This window comes from Manihot esculenta, chromosome 10 (genome assembly GCF_001659605.2).
Source record: "Manihot esculenta cultivar AM560-2 chromosome 10, M.esculenta_v8, whole genome shotgun sequence".
In the NCBI taxonomy this organism is placed as follows: Eukaryota; Viridiplantae; Streptophyta; class Magnoliopsida; order Malpighiales; family Euphorbiaceae; genus Manihot; species Manihot esculenta.
Window position 1 is genome coordinate 2,656,730 of NC_035170.2, and position 20,678 is coordinate 2,677,407.

The 20,678-nt window shown below is 34.5% G+C and overlaps 1 protein-coding gene across 4 annotated transcripts; it reads right to left on the reverse strand.

The window, feature by feature from the left end:
* Positions 1 to 4,531: 4,531 nt before the first annotated feature.
* LOC110624470 (tropinone reductase homolog At2g29170) lies at positions 4,532 to 6,626 on the reverse strand. Of its 4 annotated transcripts, none has more exons than XR_002489423.2 (4): positions 6,364 to 6,626; positions 6,049 to 6,256; positions 5,055 to 5,520; positions 4,536 to 4,965 (listed from the first exon to the last, which is right to left on the reverse strand). XR_002489423.2 is itself a non-coding variant. In XM_021769637.2 (3 exons), the coding sequence occupies exons 1-3, from the start codon at positions 6,450 to 6,452 to the stop codon at positions 5,467 to 5,469; spliced, it is 351 nt and encodes a 116-aa protein (XP_021625329.1). In that variant the 5' UTR covers positions 6,453 to 6,626; the 3' UTR covers positions 4,532 to 5,466. The 4 variants fall into 4 exon arrangements, 2 of the variants coding, with proteins under 2 accessions (XP_021625329.1, XP_021625330.1); XR_002489422.2 differs by having other exon boundaries at positions 4,537 to 4,965; positions 5,070 to 5,520; XM_021769637.2 differs by having other exon boundaries at positions 4,532 to 5,520.
* Between the last annotated feature and the right edge of the window lie 14,052 nt (positions 6,627 to 20,678).

Genomic DNA, 20,678 nt, shown 5'->3' on the forward strand with positions numbered 1-20,678 from the left:
AGGCCTCTTTGTCTTCAGTAGCAGGGGACTTAGATTTTCCCCCTGACACCCCTCCAGGAGAATGGGCAATACCCTGCTCCACTTGATCAGCACCTTGGGTCTGCTCCACAATAGCTAGGGAGGCTTCCCTCACGACCTCTGAGGAGGCTGGAGCAGATCTAGACCCCTCAGCAGGCTTCGAAGTCGAGCTCGATCCACCCCGGCTAGACAGCCGAGATGACTTAGTGCTGCGAGAGCTCGGCTTCGAAGCTCTAGAAGAAGCTTTGGCGGGAGGTCGGCTAACCTTCTTGGAGGAAGCAACTTGAACCATCTCCGCAGCAATCTCAGTCACTGAACGCCCATCCCCAAATTCGTCAAAAATGGCATGCATATTATCCCGAGACAGGACAAAGTTCTTGGGGAACTTGATGTCATCCATTTTTACCTCAGAAGCTGCAAAAGAAATGAAATTATAAAGAGTCAGCATACTTTCCGATATTATGAGCAAAGAAGAAACAGAATAGTCGGACAAGGCATTATACCCGTGTCCCGGATATCCCTAAGATTGGACGCGAACATACACTTCTCGACGTCATACTTCCTCTCAACGGAAGTCAGTCGAAGCAGCCCGACCTGCTCAATAAGACTCAATTGGGACAGCTCGTTGCAACCCGGAAAGATCTCCCCCCAACTTAGATCCACCTCCCACGTTCTGGCGGACCCTAATTTTAACTCCGCCACAAGGAAGTTCTCCACCCATCCCTTTATGGAGTCCTTGTACCCCGCGAAAAGAGATAACCCAATACGGGGGGAAAAGTAATAGAAATTTTGAACCGCCCTAACAAGACGGAAAAAAGTGACAAACAGACAGGCCGTGGGTGTAAAACCCCAACTCAGGCAGATCGACTCAAAACAGGACATGAACAAAATGGAGTTTGGGGATAACATCCGAGGAGTTACCCCGAAGTATTCAAAGACCTCAATAAAGAAAGTGGTAAAAGGAAACGGTAGACCGAATTCTCTCTGCTTCAAGAAAAACACTATACGACGACCCTCTTGGGGATCCACCAAACCCGGAGGGGGAGGGTAAGGAAGGACTATCCTTTCATTTGAAAAAGGTGCTCGAATGAAATACAATGGAGCATCTAAAAGTCTCTGGGAAATATACTTAGTTATGTTGGAGGGTGTAATATGCGACTCAAGGTTAACAACATCAGGAAGCTTTGAACTTGCCATGGAAGAACAAGGAAGCGTACCTGAGAACACAATGGGGTGAAAAATGCAGAAGGAGTTGCAGGAAGAAAGAGAGCAGAAAAGAGCTAGTTTCTTCAGAAGACAGAAGGAATTCGAGATGACAGGCAATAATGAGACGGAACGTTGATCTGAACAGTTTTGTCTTGGAGCGGCGCGATCATTAATTACTCTCGAAGTTTACCCTCTCAACGGGTAGATAAATAACCGGTGAGAAGGTAAAGGGGCAAAAAGATGATCGCTGGGCTTCTCCACATCCGTCAAGGGCCAGATCAGTGATTACAGCCCATCAATCAAAAGCCCATTTGCCACCTACATAATACAAGCCCAACTCGCCAGTCAGAGCAACTTAGGCCGCAGGAACAACTCAACCTGCAAAATTCACCACCTCCATGGTAAATACCAAGGAAACAGAGGGGCAAGTCATGAAAAGACTCAAAAGTACAAGCAAATGGGAGCATGATAAAGGTCAGACTTGCTCATCACTTAAAAAGTTATAAGATTTGATTTATCATTATTGAACAAAGGCTGCGAGATCGGAAAGAGGCGACAAGGGCACCTCGGAATCATACAGAGCTGAGAGCTCAGAAATCAACTCAAGGATTAAAAGACCGAGCTCACAGGTCGGATTAGTCCAGCTCGGAAAACATACCTTGAGAGCTCGGTCGGCTAAAGGAGGCTCAAAGCTCAACCCATCAAGTAAAGACCGAGCTCACAGGTCGGTTAGTAAAGCTCGGAAAAGTAAACCGACCGTCCAGTTGGTTAAATAGGCCCGAAGCTCGGCTCATCGACTAAAAGCAAGAGTTCGCGAAATATGGTCAGTTCAGCTCGGAAAAAACGAAACAAAATTTAGTTGACTAAAGCTACGAAGAAAAGCAGTATCAGTACTTCATCCATGACAGAGAAAGAACAAGTATGAGTAAAAAATAAGAATTTCATTAAAAGAAAAGTACATTACAGCACGTTACAAAGGCCTACATTACAGAATGGAAGACTATCCTTAAAGGATTTACATATCCGGATACTTCATCATCTACGATTATCACCTACCCTACTATTCTAGTCTTCAGTTCGGAGGACTTCTCGCAGCTCGGAATGTGAGTTTTTCAGAAAAGACCAAGATCTGTCTCGCTATTATAGGGGAACAGTGAGAAATACTTATGGGAATCAACTTGTTCAGTTCCCCTATAATAGGTCGACACCCTGATTGCCCAGATGTGATTCACGATACATACGGACAGGATATAATATCCGAGCTTGTCCGTATGTACCATGAAAACACGGGCTTTCTAGTTACGGCTCCAAGGAGATCGCAGAGCATACATTCGAAGGCATCGCCAGAAGCTTGACTGAGTGCAGCAGATCTCAGTCTCGCATAATACTGGTACTTCACATCAAAGGGAACAATAAGCTGATCTTTCTCGCCACTTCCATTTATATCAAAAGAAGATAACAGGGGCATCGGAGAAATTTCTTTCTCCCTCTTGAGGGAAGGCAAAGTTAGAGCAAACTCCCCAACAGCCCAGAACCTCTTTGGAGCCCGGACAACAAACAGAGGAGGCGGCCGGCCAAACGACCTGGGTAAAACAGTCTCAGCAGCTTGCCGAATAGTCCCACCCATCGGCCGCCCTACCAGAAGGATCTCCAAAGCACCGTCCAGACTCCTTAGAGGTAACATCAAATTTTCAAGAATTTTGAACTGACCCATTTTTATCTCAGGTACTGCAAAAAGTTTCAAAACAGAGACAAGTCAGAAACAATTCTCCATCAAGATGATGAAAGCAAGATTGAAACAAACCTCTGGGGCAACAAAGCAATACAAACTCAAGCTCACCTCATTCCGTTTGAAGAAGGCGTCAAATGGATCCTTTGCAGATAAAACAGAACATCAGAACAATCTCGCTGGAGGAAAGAAGCAGACAGAGAAACGGAAAGGAAGAACCTCTTGTTCCAGCAGAGGATTTGAGAATGAAGAAAAGTTAGCGTTGATATATACCCGGAGCCTGAGGCCTTAGCACGGAGTAGAGCTATGCTAGACTCTAAGCTAATGGTGTCAGAATTTTAAAAGATAGTCATGGAAAAGGAAATAAAGGACATGTCCAGATAATGATGACAGGAAAGCAAAGACAGCAAAGAACGTGAAGAATGGAGAAAAACCAGAAGGGGGAAAAAGCAGATAGGATTCGGAAACTGCAGAACGACAGAAAGATGAAAGGATGTTATTAAGGCACCTGAACACGAACAGGCGCGGTCATAATGGTTCTTGATATTCACCCCCTCGGCAGTGGGAGCAATAACTACCGAGAAGGTGAAGGGGCAATTGATGACCGCTGGATTTCTTCACCCCGGACCAGGGGCTTGACCACAACCAAAGGCCCATAACGTAGAGGCCCACGCACCTGATATGCACAACAAGCCTGGCTCATTCAACCTTCAAGGCCGGGCTCAATCAAGCTTCTTCACTCAGACCGGCCCAGTCCGCGACCAGCAGGCCCTCTCCTCTCAGGCTCAGCGTCCGGCCCGACTCTCGGCCCAGCCCAGTATCCAGAGCCACACTCAGACAGCCTAGCAGATCCGCTCGAACGTACGCACGGGGAGAATCAGAGGCCGTTACGCATGGAGCAGGCGGCTGATACCCTCGTACGCCCGAATCTGTATGTCAAAGACGCGTGTCCTAATCATGGAAAGGCCTTTACACGTCACCAGCAAGCATAGCGAAATTGATAAAAGGGGAACCCCCTCCCCAGAAAGTTTAAGCTTTGTCTTTCAATACAAAAACCCTTGTAAAACCCTATTCTATTGGATCTCAGATCATCGATTTTAATATATATATAGACTTAATAATAATTTAACAAAAAAAATGTAAAATAAGAGAATCTAAGATAAAACTATATAAGTCAGTCTTGCCAAGGCAAATTCATTTTAACAAAATCTAATACCCTATTTGAAATTTTAAAAAAAAAATCACAAGAATGGAATTTAATTAATTTTTTATTATCAATTATTTTGTTTGAAATGAAGATTTTTAATTTTTTATATTTAAAAATTCTTTTAAAAAATTAATAATTTTATAAAGTTTGATTAATTTTTTTTCTAAAATAAATTATGCGAAGTGAAAAGATAATATAAGTCATTATCCATATTAAATATAAGAATAAATTTTAGTTTTAGCATTTGAGTTTTAGTATAATTAACGAATCAATATCTTTATTTTTAATTCTGTTAGCCAATTAATAAAAAAGAAAATAAATACTTAAAATACTTCATGTATACTTAAATCCTTACTAATATTGGTGAAATATTTTATATTAAATAAATTATAATTTAATTCTTAAATTTTAGCATAATTAATGGTTCTAACTCTTATATTTTTAAAACTGAATTCTTAAATCTCTTTGTATTCAATCCATCTTGATAACCACCGGGTCTACTCCCTCCCGAGCTGGGCCAAAACCCATGATAGCCAGGGACGGCTTAGAATTCGGAGCGTTTCAAGAAAAGCCTGCCTACAACACTAGACTGGACCTGAAGATGTCCACCGACCTGGGCTGCCTACAGGCCCAAAATCTGCCGTGTTGAAGCCAGCCCCGCGATGGGACCCAAAGATGGGTAGCAGGCTCGGTCTTTTCGCAGCCCTTCTTGCACGCGTTCGGGGGAATTAAATGGCCGCCTGACATGAGTGAGGGAAACTGACACCGTCGTACGTACGGAGCTGGACGACAATGAGAGACGTACCTGCAGCAGGAAGGCCATTAGACGTCACTGGCAAGCAAAAGAAAAAGAATAAAAGTGGAGAAGGTTGGGTCCTCAAGGAGAGAACTAACTCAGCTATTGTAAACCTTATTCTCAGAACATCAATGGGCGCCGTGTGTGGGAACCGAAGGAGATCTTTATGTCACCAGGAAACAACTGAGATCCACAATGGCTAACCCCAATGATAATCACACTACAAGCACCCTCAATACTTGAGTTCTGCCCTCGGAGGGGCAACAATTTTCTTTCTCTAGCCCTACCACACCCATTAACCAATCCCATACTTCTCAAACCCTCACCAAACTCAGCAGGAACATACCCGGAGCAGCCATGTCTAACCAAGACCTTCAACCAAGACCTTCAGACCGACCATGGCCCTTCAGCTGCAAAACACTGCCAACATACCCGTCGCCAATCTAATTGATCATGACAGTCTAGCAAAATTCCCCCTTCATCTTCAAGCTGTTGAGAAGAGCTTCCTGGCTAGCTTAAAGTGCAGAATAATGATTCAAGCAAGTGAACTGATGCTAATCTTTCCTGGTGGAGTATACATAAAAATAATAAATAAGTATAACAAATAATCATCTTCGGTTTCTCATTTTATTCCCAATAAGAGTGGAACCTGAGACAATGGAAGGTACTTAAAGTAATCTTGTTTTGATATAATTTCAATCCACTGGATAAACAGAAGGGGGAAATTTTATTTTTCCTGCATTTTGACTTCATCATGAAATCTAATACAAATAGTTTGAAAAATACCATCCAATAGAAGTAGCCATTTCATAATATGGAACAATTCTATTATTAAATTTGAAGACCTAACACCATTTGTTGGTTGAGTCCAGATTTTGACAATCTTGATCAAACCCCTCCAAGAGAAATCAATTCAAGAATAAAATCCAATTTTAAACTGGAACCAGGAAGATTATACCTAAATAAGCCAATTTTATATCCTTGTGCAAGTATTGCAATCAAGATTGTTCATTGCAGAGGAAACATACAAAATCATGAGATGTAAAAATACTGATATTATCCAATGGCTCAGGCTGTCACTGGATTACTCACAAGAATGTTGAGACGGCCATTAAAAACAGAACCCACTTGCTCAATTAGCTTCTCTCTCTGGGCTCGAGATGTCGCATCACAAACTGACCCAGTGACCACAAAACCCTTGGCTTCCCATTCTTTCAAACACTTATTAAGCTCTGCTTCATTTCTTGAACATGTATGCACTCTAGCTCCAAGCCCAGCAAGCTCCTCCACCGTTGCATTCCTATAAAACCCCACAATCAGAGATTAAACCAGTGATTTCACCACGTTCCATTATAGTTTGTCCGCAGAAAAAATAGGGGATAGAGGGGGAGAGAGAGAGAGAGATACCCAATTCCCCGAGTGCCATCAGTGACAAGAGCGGTCATTCCCTGAAGAGACCATCTGGGCTCCTTGAAACTGCTCTCTGCCTTTGACATGATTCTGTTCTGTGTGTTGCAAAGAAGGTGAAGACTGAAGATCGCAGACGATGATGGTGGTGGTGGTGGTGACACCAAGGCCTAATCGTCTGGAAGTCGGAAACTTTTTATCTACATCCTGATGATGATCTGAATTTTCAGAAGAAAAAAATTGACCATTTCAAAACTTTGGATCCATAGTAGTCTAGATTAGTGAAAACTCACGAATCCATAACTGGGCTTATGCTTCTCTTTTGCTATTGATAGAGCCAAGCCTCATCCAAAATTCATACAAGGGCCCAAAAAACCTAATGAAGAATTAATAGATTCATACAAGCCTCATCCAAGTTTCAAAACTTTAAATTACTGACAAGGGTAGGGATGAAATAATAATATATAAAATATATTGATAATTTAATTAATTAAGTAAAATCATACGAATAATTATTTTTTTAATAATGATAATATATATTTTAAGGATAATTAGAAAAAAAAAATTATAGTTTGATTTTTTTTTAGTAATGTTCTATAATAATTTAATTTATAATAAATGAGTTATATGGTTTCACTATTAACAAAGTAATTTTTTTTTAAACCCCGTTCATAAATGTTGACATGGAATTTAAAAATTAATTAAAAATAATTTTTAATTAAAATTTTAAAATTTCATAAAAAATATAATATAATTCATATATTTACAAATTTAATTATAAAGTTATTTAATAATAAAATAGCTATTTAATTATAATTCATCTTTATATTTTTATAAATTAATATCTAAATATTATAATTATTTATAAATGAATATTTATATTTTTTACAAATTAATCTTATATATTTATTAAATTTAATATTTTATATTTAGAAATAAATTAATAAAATAAGAATTAAATGAAGAATCTTGACACAATATATTTAAATTTAAACCTAAAGAATTTTTTTTTCATTTAATTTTTCTTTTCTCAATGATTTATTTTCTCATTTGACTAGAACAGAAAGGAAATGTCAAATTTTTTATTTAATTATTTTTTTATATATAAAATATTAAAATTTAATAAATAATGAGATTAATTTATAAAGATAAAAACTTATTAATAATTTCAATATTTAGAGACTATTTATAAAAAATATAGAGATTAATTTTAATTAAAAATATAAAATTTAAATTAAAATAATATCAATAGATCAAAAGAATATATAAATATAATATCTTTTTTTAATGTTTTGAACATTAAAATTAAGAATATATAAATATAATATCTTTTTGTTAATTTTTTGAAATTTAAAATTTTCAAATATATTTTTATAAATTAATTATTTTATGAAGAATTATCAAATTAATAAAAAATTGACATTTTAAGGAAATAAAAAAAACGTTAACACTTTAAAATGTAAAGGCGATAATTTGTAATTTAAAATGTAAAAAATTATTTAATATAATTTTATTATTATTAATTTGCAAACGAATAGATTTGCATACTCAGATACGTGAGTAGTACAGGATTTTACAACTGCAGTTATTTTTGTGGATGTGACACGGAAAGGATGGCAGATTGATTTGAAAATCCACACTATGTCCACAATAATTTATTTCTCGGCTAACAATTTCACTGAAAATATTATTGAAAATCAAGTATAATATTAATTTTATTATCAAATATTACACAAGTAATTTAATTTAATGATAAATATATTTGAATAAATTTAAAAATTTTAAATTATATTTTTTTTAAAAAAAATTATTTTTAAATATTCAATTAAATTATTATATTTTTTTAATTTTTATAAGATTCTTATTAACAATTTTTAAATCATATTTTATCAATCAAATTTATTTTTTTAAAATATTATTTTTGTTTTATTATTATAAAACAATTTATAATTTAATTCTTATACTATAAAAAAATTTATTAATTAACCTCATTAATTTTAAAAAATATAATAAAATGTGATTGAAGTTTTAACAAATCTATTAATTAATTCTTCTATTAATTTTAATTTTTAAATATTTTAATATTTACTTTTTATAATATAAAAAAACTATTAATTCATCTCTCAATTTTATAAAAGTATTTATTAATTATTCACGCCATATTTGGGATATTTTAAATTTTTTATAAAAAAAATTACTATTTAATCCATATGATATGATATGATAAAACTCATTAGTTAATCTTTTAATTTTTAAAAATACATTAAAATATTTCTAAAGTATTAAAAAATATTCTAATTAGTATTTTTATTAATTTAACCATTAAATAATTTACTATTTAAGTCACCGTAATAAAAAAAATTTTATTAATTGGTCTATTGGTTTTATAAAAATATTTATTAATTAATCTCTTTATTTTAAAGGCATTTTAATTTTTTTTTTTTTTTGCAATATTTAATAGCTAAATTTGATAGAGAGATTAATTAATCTATTTTTTAAAATCTCAGGGACATTATAATATATTTTTTAAAATTAAATGACTAATTAGTGAGTTTTTATACACCACAAAGTTAAATAGTAATTTTTATTTTTTAATATTTAACTATTAAAATTATTGAAGAGATTAATTAATAAACTTTTTAAAATCTCAATTATATTTTAATATATTTTCAAAATTGATAAACTAATTAAAGAGATCAAATAATAATTTTTATTATAATATCACATGTTTTATAAAGATAATTTAATAGTCATATTTATATGCAATATTTATAAAATTATTTATATTATATTTAAAAAAATATTTTATTACTAACAAATTATCGACTCCTTGAGTCTTGAAAAATTTGATTTGAATTATATTAAAACTTAATGAATTATATTTATCTAACCATTTTTAATATTGAAAACAAAATATCTAGAAAGTATTGGAGATACGTGAAAATTCTATATATCGAAAAGAACGAAAACTCGATAATATAAGATGAAAAGGAAAAAGAAATATCGAAAAGTATTTTTAGAATTTATTGTAAAAAAGTGAATGAGTTGATATGCCAATGATTAATCTATCTATCTCATTCATTTCTTACAAAGCAAAGAAAATATTTTAAATTATTTTTCTAAATTATACCGAAAGACTAAAATTATATATCTAATTTTAAAAACAGTTTAGATTTAATTTCTACGTGTGCTTATTTTAGTTAATTACTTTCAGACCGAAAAAGTATCTAATTTTAGTCTATGTGAATTTCAAATGATTTAACGGTTAGTTTTTTCAAAATTATTATAATTAAACTAGCTTTGCAGCTAAGAAAGAAAAGTTTTTTAGACATCTATTTAAAAGATTAAATCTCTTCATAAATGGATAATGAAAAATACAGAATTTTTGAGAGCATTTGATATTTTTGCATTAAAAGTTTTTCATTCTCGCATCTAATTTTTATTGGCAGATCTTCTTTTTCTCATCCTAATAACATTTCTGTTGTATTTGATAGAGTCATTGAGAGTGTTTTTTTTTTTTAATCAAAACCTATATAAGGTTGATCAAATGTGTGATCATTTGATAGAAATTTTAAGCACCTGTTGAAGTTTAAGGGAGAATTTGAGTGTGAATCAAATGTGTATAGGTTTACAAGCATATAGAAATCTTGCTGGTTGTATGAAAGACTATTCTCTTACTATTAAAAGAGGTCTAATGGAATCAAGACTCAAGGGAGGACCTTGAAAGAGTAGAAGTAGCTAAGTTTGTTGAACCACTATAAAATCTCTGTATTTGATTTTCTTATCTCTAAACTCTTTACTTACAGCTCTCATTATTAATTTGTGATATATGTTTGCAAGTTAGAATTACTATTGATAAGAGTTTGATAAAATTAGCTTGCTATTTTGATATTGTTTTCATCTAATTGCTTCTATTATTCACTTGAGTATTTGATTTTAATTGATTTTCAAAATTTTTCAAGAAAACATTTGAAAAACTTATTTTAATTTATTATCTTTTCACTTTCAGAATTAGTAGCCATAAATTTTCATTAAAATTTTGAGTAAAAGCTGAAAAATTGGAAAGTGACCCATTCACCCCTCTTGGTCACTTATATTAGGATAACACAAAATATAAACTTATTTTTATGCAAATAATTTTTAGAAAACAGTTTTAAAAAGTAAATAACAAAAAGGCAAAGGGCCCATTTAAACCCTTCAATAAATATCAAAAATCTAGTTAAGTTCTTAAACAAATTTTAGGTCCAATTAGGCTCTCAAACTTAGTAAATAAGACAATTTAACACTAATGTAATAGAAATTTAAAAAAATTAACCATTAGTAGTATTATGTGGCCGACAACACAGTAGATAGATGTTATCTTTCAATTAATTACTGTTTACTGTTCATATATAGAACAAATATGAAATTGCTTACTATTGTTGTCAACGATTTTGGGAGAGAAACAATAAATCAATAGAAGATTAGGAAATTAAAATAGTATCCTTTCTTTTATCGACTCATTCAATCCGATTAGAAAGAATGACTCAAGAGTTTATAATATATTTAATAAAAGAGAAGATGCGAAATGCCGTAATCGATTATCTATAAAAATATGGACTATTTAGAAAGAAAAATATTTAAGAGAAGACGTTTTGGGTGTTCAAATTTTTGGATAAGTAACAAATTGCAATTTCTCAATTTGACTAGAGTTGCAATGGGAGATGATAGCGTAGATTCTTTTGCCATCAATTTAGGGATTTTTATTACTCTTAAGATTGAATTTAATTGATTTAGTTAGAGAAGTGGGAAAATGCATCTAAATTTAATTGATGTGGGTCAATTTCTGCTTTTTATGTAAACGGTATTAAAATTCTTTTTATATTAGTACTAAATAATTTTATTTAATAAATTTAAAAATCTGATTATACCTAAAATTTATTTAAAAGTTTAATGGGACTTTTAATATTCCTTGAAGAGTCTAAATGATCATTTTACTCACAAAAATAAAATTTTATTTTTATGGATAAGAGAATGTTTTCTCTACAATTTAATTTATATATCTATCTACCTATAAAATTCATATAGACAAAAATTATAATATATTAAAATTTTAAAATTATATTGATAACCGTCGGGTTTCGCACCCCCGTTAAGTTGAATCAAGACCCACAAAAGCAGAGTAGACCTTGAGTTCAGAACGCTCTTAGGCAAGAGCTAGCACGAAAATTAGGTCGAGTTGTCTGCGAGCCCAAGCCCAGTAAAGAAGAGGCCGACCCAAGAAAGAGACATGGGGAGAAATGAACAAGTTCCGTCCTTTCGCAGCTCTATTCATATGTGCACTGGAAAAAATTAAATGACCGCCTGACATAGGTATGACAACTGATGATACGGGTCTGCCTACAGTGACAGACGTCACTATTGCAGAAAGGCCGTTAGACGCCATTGGCGAGCAAAAAGGAAAGAATAAAAAGAAAGGAGTACCCCTAAAAGAATCAAGGTTACACACACAAGGAAATCCTATCATCTGAATCTCAGATAATCACATATTATAACTTTTAATTAGTTGAATGGATAAATATATAATATCAGTACAAATTTTCTCAAATTTCATTTAAAAAAAAAACACTTTATCATGCTCTGCAATATATAACACGTCTTGAGTAGATTAAAAAGAGAGATAATAGATTAAAAAGGACAAGTCTCTAAGTCACTGCCCGTTATCTCTGAAACGTAACACAAGGGAAAATAGTGTTGAAGCCATTAAAATCGATGCCTTTGGTCTTTACGGCTATAATTGAGTTTCATAAATATTATATAATTAATTATAACCCATTATTTTTCAAATCATATAAATCATTATTTTTATTAATTAAAGTTTAATATTGTAAATTTATTAATATTTAGAATAGTTAAGGGTGTGTTGGGTTCCACTGCAGGTTCTTGATTTTGGTTTTAAAAAACATAAAATCATTTTCTAAAATGTTTTCAATGGATTAAGAAGGAAACTGAATTTATTATTCAACTAATTTTATGCATTTGACAATAGAACCCACCACTTTCAATAGACTAGCTAACAACCTCACCAAGCTAAGAGAACTCATTTTAGATGAGGTAAACATGTCCATGGTCGAAACCTATTTGGTTGATTAATTTGTCGTCTTCTTTTTCATCTCTCCAACTGCACGATTGTGGATTGCAAGGGCATTGATGATCTGAGATCCAGAGAAAATAGGTGTAACACCCCGGAAACCGGTACCTCTCTGTAACGGCCCAAAGTGCTCGGCACTAGGATCCAGATCGGCTTAAGGCCGCCTAGACCCGTAGTAAGTCTGCTATGAACTCTGTGAACCTGATAAAATCACATACATGATCCAACTCGACTACTAACTTTTACTTTAAAATTACCAGACTTAACCTTTTAAAACATCAGACATCTCAATCTGAAATAGCCCTCAGGGCTAAACCAGTGATACTCTACCAAGTAACCTCCATGCACTATGCTCTGAAACATAGAACCCACTCTGTAGGGTCAGCATATCATAAGTTAACCTTGGCTACCATAGAGTCACAGGAATCAAACCTGGTCTTCTCTAATGGCCTCTCTATGGGTCACAGGAATCAAACCTGGTCTTCCCTCTGCACTGGTCTTGGGTCAAGGGAATTAAACCTTATCTTCCCTCACAGTTATACTTCACTGGGTTTTCGAAACACAACATCTATTAAGTCTGGTTTGACTCATTTCTCATCAAGAAACATAAAACAGGATGCATGCATACACTAGGGATCCACATACTATAAGGATCAACATACACTATAAGCAAAGCACATTCTAACTCATACATACACTATCTTTACATCTATCTCTTTAAGTTACATCATGTCCACTACTCTATTACACATGCAATACTGGAGCCAACACTCTGATGCTTCTGACTCCCCAGCTAACTCTGTACCTGCAAAACTGGGATTAAGGGAAAGGGATGAGCTATAAAGCCCAGTGAGTAGAAATACTGAAAACAGTTCATTCATACGCATTTTATATGAAAATGCATCACAACTCAAACATTTCATATCTTGGATTAGACATGACCTCAAAACTCCCTCGACGGGCTATTGATGTCGCCTTGGTCCAATCCTCATAAACAATGATAATGCAATGCACCAACTTCGTGATTCTAATGTAATCACCCTATATAAATCATAGCATCCATGATGCATGAACTATGCTCAAACATTCTGTCTTTCTGTATAAAAAGATTAAGATTAGTTCTACTCACCTCTGCTCCTCTGGCAGATACTGTACTGACTATGCATTCTCTAACTCTGATGACCTCCTCGAATTCTCGGGTCCAATCCTACATAAATGGACTCGAATGAGGTGTCAAACATACTCTGAACAACTCTTAAACAATCCCCTATAATCCCCTCTGAACCTCTGAAAACAATCACATAAATCATGCAAAAGAAGGCTGGACAGAACACATTCGGCGACACCTTCGGCGGCCGAATGTCCTCTCCAGAGCCGAAACTCATGCATGTTCGGCGGCACCTTCGGCGGCCGAATGTGCATGACAGATCCGAAAGTCCATTCTTTCGGAGACAACCTTAGGCAGCCGAAACTACCTCCACAAGGGGTTCGGCGGCCGAATCTTTACTTCGGCGGCCGAAGCTGGGTTCTCCAGAAGGCAGAACCTTGCTTCCTCTCATGCACAACCTCTCCAAACTCACTCTAACATGCATAACTCAACTCCTCAACTCACATATACTCTGGTATATATGCACAAAGGGTCCAAAACTACCTATTAACCCCAACACAAACATCAAACATAACACATAATCATGCTTCATCATTAAAACATCAAAAACTAACTTAAAACCCTAAGCATGCATCTCTATCCTTCCCTTCCATACACACCTTTCAAAACCAAAAAAAAGAGCTCAAGATCTTCACTTACCTCTTGATTCAAGAAGCTGAACGATCTGAACTCAACAACTCCCTTCAAACTCTCCAAATTATCAAAACCTCACTTTTCTCTCAAAACCCTTCAAAACCTCTTGCAAATGAGCAATCCTCTGCATGAGCTGATTAAAAGCGTGCAGATGAGTCAAGGGAGACGTGGCCTAACCTCTGGTCATGATCTGGAGGTGAACACCTGGCCAAACCACGGACTGAAGAGCGTGCACAACTAACCGACCACCTCAGCTTCGGCTGCCGAAACTGCATGCAAAACCATGCAACTTTCAGGGGCCGAACATAACCTTCGGGGGCCGAACATTGGGCACTTTCGGCGGCCGAACTTACCTTCGGCGGCCGAACCTGGCCTTTGTCCCCAAAGCCTCACAACTCAATCCTATTCTACTCAAACCTGTAACACACTTTAAAAATCATTAAAACTCGTAACAATCTTTTAGAAAACCTTCACTCTACCCTTTGAGAAACCTCTAACATCCTTGAATTCCACCGGACGGTAGGAATTCCGATGCCTGATCTAGCCGGGTATTACAATAGGATTTACAATGGTTGGGTAAGCTTAGGTGAAGGGAATGTGCTCTCTTTCCTTTATTCCTTTTCTCTTGTCCGTTAGCGATGCCTAACGACATCTCAGCTACAGTGTCACCTGTCTCTGTCATTCAGGTCCGTACGTACAAAAGTGTCAGACGCTCACTCCGCGCCAGACGGCCATTTAATTCCCCCCGGCGCGCGTCTAAACACTACTGCGAGGTGACTGGGCCTGCCGTCCTTTCTCCTGTCACGTTTCAGGGCTGAGCTTGGTATGATAAGGCTGAGGCCCACGAGAGGCCCGACCTCAAGTTTGGGTGGTCCAGGCCGGTTCATTGAAGAGGCCCCATAACCTTTGGATCGGGTCGCTATCATGGGTAGACCTTATACCGGGGTGGTGAAACCCAGCGGTCATCAGGCTTGAACAGTTTCCAAGGAAGCATCCCCACATCATTTTGGAAGGACAATAGCTTGAGGTATTTGAACTTACATGGCAATCAATTAGGAGGGCGAATTCCACGGTCTATTCTCAATTGCAAAAGTTTGCAAGTTTTGGAAATTGGCAACAATGAGATAGATGATACTTTCCCTGTTTTTCTGGAAACTCTTCCACAGCTACAAGTTCTTGTCCTACGATCCAACAAACTTCATGGATTTCTATTTCTTTCAGTCTTTCGAGTTTCACATAACCAACTCGAAGGACGCATACCTCTTGGCAAACAACTGGATACCTTTGATAGTAGTTCATATGAAGGAAACTCAGGGTTGTGCTTGTGCGGATTTCTACTGAAAAAAGCATGTGAAGATGGGGAAAGGCAGCCAACAACTCTTTAATCTTTTATTTGATATCATTTATTTTATAAAAAAAAAATTAAATGGATTCTTATAAAATCATATAAAATTTCAACCTATTTTAAAATAAAAATTTTAAAAATTAAAAGGAATTTAATTTTCTCATTCTAATAATAAGAAAATTATTAAAAAAGGAATTAAAAGTAAAATGTTGTGGTTTTTAAATTTTCATAATTTTTCATTGTTTTAAAAGTATAAAATAAGCAATTGTATCATTAATTTTAATATATATATATATAGACTTAATAATAATTCAACAAAAAAAAATGTAAAATAAGAGAATCTAAGATAAAACTATATAGGTCAATCTTGGCAAGGCAAATTCATTTTAACAAAATCTAATACCCTATTTGAAATTTAAAAAAAAATCATAAGAATGGAATTTAATTAATGTTTTATTATCAATTATTTTGTTTGAAATGAAAATTTTTATTTTTTTGTATTTAAAAATTATTTTTAAAAAAATTAGTAATTTTATAAAGATTAATTAATTTTTTTTCTAAAATAAACTATGGCAAGCGAAAAGATAATACGAGCCATTATCCATATTAAATATAAGACTAAATTATAGTTTTAGTATTTGAGTTTTAGCGTAATTAATAAATCAACATTTTTAAAATCGAACAATTAAATCTCTTTATAATTAATCCATCCAAATTAATGATTTTTTTGTCTATAATTTTGTTAGTCAATCGATCAAAACGAAAATAAATATTTTAAATATCTAAAATACTCATAAACACTTAAATTCTTGCTAATATTGGTGAAACATTTATATTGAATGAATTATACTTTAATTCTTAAATTTTAGCTTAATTAATGAATAAATTCTTATATTTTTAAAATTGAATTCTTAAATCCCTTTACATTCAATCCATTTAATATTATAATTGTTCAATCCATTATAGACATTAGTTCAAATTCCTGAAAGTACAATTTCTTTTTAAAATATTTTTTATAAAAATTTATGATCTACTTAATGTTACTTGGTACTATTTAAAAATGGCTGAAATTGTAAATATTTTCTGAAAATTTTAAAGTTATCAAGTACCGAAATATTTTAATGAATAGAAATTTAAGGACAAAAAGTGTTTAAAATTAGTTGAATAAGCTAAAATGGACAAAAGTTAATAGGGATTTAAGTGTTTTTTCAAATAAAAAATAAATAATTAAAATATTTAAATTTTAATAAATGGGGAAAAATGGATGAAATTCTAACTCTTTAACATTTTTAATTTAAAAATGAGATAATAAAGATATTTCCACGCTTTTAATTACAAGAAATGGATGAAAAGATTGAAGTTTGGATAGACTAATTATAGAAGGATTTAAATGTTCAATTTTAAAAAATACAAGGACTAATCTGTTAATTATATTAAAACTCAATAATTAAAGTATAATTTATCCATTTAAAAAGAAAAGAGTAATAAATACATTTTCATATTTTTAATAACAAAAATGAATGGAAAGATTTTTAATTTGAACGGATTAATTATAAAGTGATTTAAGTGTTTGGTTTTAAAAATACGCTTTAAGACCCATTTGGAATCTTCACGGAGAAATAGAACACTACACGGATCTGCCCCGTGTTGCTGAGTGATCTTTAGGCTACGCGTGCTTAAACCCGTGCTCCTTTCTATTTCTACTTGGCAGGGCTTTCAGGCTTCACCAGCCGTGTGCGAATCTTCAAGCTTTCGGGCTACTTTCGCCCTTTAGCCTTCCAGGATTTCGAGCTCTTCAAGCCTTGGCAAGTCTTCGAGCCTTTGGGCTTTCCTTCTTACTTTGCAATCTTTCGAGCATCCTAGCATTCCTTCTTGCCTTGTAAGCTTTCGAGCATTTGAGTACTCCTTCCTGCTTTGCAAGCTTCCGAGCACTCCTTCCTACCTTACAAGCTTTCGAGCATCCAAACACTCCTTCCTACTTGGCTTGGCAGATTGTCCCAGCCAGTCCGACTTCAGCAGTCTTGCCTACTCCCTTCACCAGCTCATTCGCCAGACTCCAAAACCTTGCTTGACCTACAAATTGGTCATAACTTCCTGATTTGACATTGGTTCTTCAATTTCAATCTCTTCTGTAGATGTGAAGGTAAAAGCCACAGTCTTAGCATCATTATATCTTGAAGGGGGTTTGATTTTTCTTCTACATCTATCCCTTGCAAGCATATAATCACTAAGATCTTCTTGCTTGGACTCAACATCTTCCTTCAGTCTTTGTCCCGATTTTGCATCTTTAGTGTTCTTGGATTAATCATTTGAAAGGATGTCATTCTCTTTAGATCCTGATGAACTCTCAATTATTCTCTGAGGAATTTCACCTTGATCTTTAGTCCTTTCACTGTTATTGTTCCAATGTAGGAACCTGAAGAGTAACAGTCTCATTCCTGAGATTTTCCCTGTAACCTCTTCCACTTTCTCTTCCTACAAATCCTTGAACAATTGTTCTTCATTGAATTTAACATCTCTGCTAATGACACACTTCTTCTCTTCAAACAACCAGATCCTGTAACATTTGATTCCCTGAGGATACCCAATGAATATCCCTTTTCTTGCTCTTGATAACAGTTTACCCTGATTTGTATGAATGTAAGCCACACAACCAAACATCCTCAGGTGTGAATAAGAAGGCTCAGTCCCTAACCACATCTGTTCTAGAACATTCAACTCTATACAATAGATTGAGACTTCTTAATCAGGTACACACAAGTAGATACAGTTTCAGCCTAGAAATTTTGTGACAAACTCGACTCACTGAGCAAGCTTATGACTTTTTCCATTATTGTCCTATTCATTCTTTCTATAACACCATTTTGTTGTGGTGTATAAGCACATGTTTTATGTCTCTGGATTCCCTGCTTCTTACAAAATGAATCAAATCATTGATTACAGAATTCAAGACCATTGTTTGTACTCAATGTCTTAATCTTCTTTCCTGTCTGATTCTCCACTAAGCATTTCCATTCCACAAACTTCTCAAAAGTTTCATCCTTTGATTTTAGAAAAAAATCTAAACCTTGCTTGGGTAATTATCAATAAAAGAGATGAAATACTGACATTTTGACAAAGAGGAGAGAATATTTGGTGATCTCCATAAATTTGAGTGAATGTAGTCAAGAATTCCCTTTGTTGTATGCTTACCAGTTTTAAAAGACAATCTATGAGATTTACCAAAGACACAGCTTTCACAGAAACTTAGAGATGATAGTTTGGTACCTTGAAGCAGTTCCTTTTTTACCAAAGTCTCCATTCCCTTCTGACTCATGTGTCCAAGCCTGTTGTGCCAAAGACAAGTTTGATCCTGAGTAGCCTCGAATGGATTTGTTTCATCAAAAATAGTTTTGCCTTGTAAAACATATAGACCTTTTATCAACTCTCTTTTCATTATAACTCTGCAACCTTTGACAATCTCCATTATGCCTTTCTCAGCCTTGTATCAGCAATCCTGCAATTCCAATGCACCAAGAGAAATAAGATTTCTCTTGAGTTAAAGAATGTACCTCACTTGAGTTAACATCACAGTAGAGCCATCATGAATCCTGATTCTCACTATTCCAACTCTTTTGATATTGCAGGTTATGTTGTTTCCCATCTTGACTCTTCCTCCATCTCTTTCTTCAAATGTGGCAAACCATTCCTTTCCCAGGGTTATGTGGAATGTACAATCTGAATCCAATATCCACTGTTCTTTAATCTTTGACTCAATGATGGGCAATACCTCTAAAGTTTCTATAGTAAAAACTTCATAATCTTGCATATTACTGCTTCACCCTTCTCATTTTGAGAACTCTTCTAACTGTTCTTCCTCGAGTAGTAGTCCTTCTTAAAATGACATTTCTTATCATAATACTAGCATTTTGCTTTGCTCTTAGACTTTAATATTACCCTCAATTTGTTCTTGCCACTATTCTTGTTGTCTCTATACTCAGATCTTCCCCTTACTACCAGACCTTCACTCTGATTTCTTATACCTTTATAAGCATTGAGTTCTGCTTCTTTGGACCTTACTGCAGTCTTCACCTCTTCAACCATGATATTGGTTCTTGAATACTTCAAAACCTCCCTCAACTGTTCATAATAAGGAGGTAAAGAATTCAATAAATACATTGCTTGGAATTCTTCCTCCACTTTAACCTACAGATTCTGTAAATCAGACAATATCTTCTGGAAAACGTCCAAGTTCTCCTTAATAGTCTTGCCCTCATCAATCTTGAAGTCTAAAACCCTCTACATCAGGTACATTCTATTAGGTAAAGATTGTTCCAGGTAGGGTTTCTCTAGAAGTCTCTAAATCCCAAAAGTAGTCTTTTCATGGATTACTTTTCTAAGAATCTGATCCGAGAGACACAGAACTATCAAGTTCCTAGCCTTTCTACTCCTTTCTCTTCTTGATCATTTGACTGACTGCTCAATCTCTTTCTCTTTTGATCTTACTACTTGATCCAAGGTAAGAATTGAAGCAATTCCAGAAGATTCTGATGTTTCAAGAGTTGAAGAAAGAATTCTTTTCTGGATTGGAGTTCCGGGTTTCTTTGGTTCATTTTCTTCCTCAAGATTCCGTGTTCCTGGATCATCATTGAGAGCATCTTGCAACCCCATAATCTCAAGAATTATCTCGATCTTTTCTTTCTAAAGTATGCAATCTCCTCTCTCATCAAACTTCTCAACATCAAGTTTTTGCATTGTCGATACCATTCTTTTCTCAAATAAACTTTCCAAAATTGTGTCAAAAATTGATCGGCGACGAACCTCCCCGCTTAGAAACTAGGGCTCTGATACCACTTGTTGCCGCTCTGATACCACTTGTAGTTACTCGAAGCTTAAACTCCGATCTCCGGTGAGCGATGCAATGGAAACAAGATAAAATAAAGAGAAAGAAAGAACAGAGATGAAGAAGATATACATAGATTTATGAGTTCGGATCGATCTTTAAGGATCATCCTACATCTCGAAAGAAGAAATCTTTTATTCACAATGAGTTATAGAGA

What these genes read in the sequence shown, in the direction of transcription:
- LOC110624470 (XM_021769637.2), bottom strand. Translation starts at nt 6,452, where the DNA reads ATGTCAAAGGCAGAGAGCAGTTTCAAGGAGCCCAGATGGTCTCTTCAG. An exon ending in GATGGCACTCGGGGAATTGG is followed by an intron (nt 6,257 to 6,363) that starts GTATCTCTCTCT and finishes GGGGTTTTATAG; the next exon opens with GAATGCAACGGTGGAGGAGC. An exon ending in ATGGCCGTCTCAACATTCTT is followed by an intron (nt 5,521 to 6,048) that starts GTGAGTAATCCA and finishes ATACTCCACCAG; the next exon opens with GAAAGATTAGCATCAGTTCA.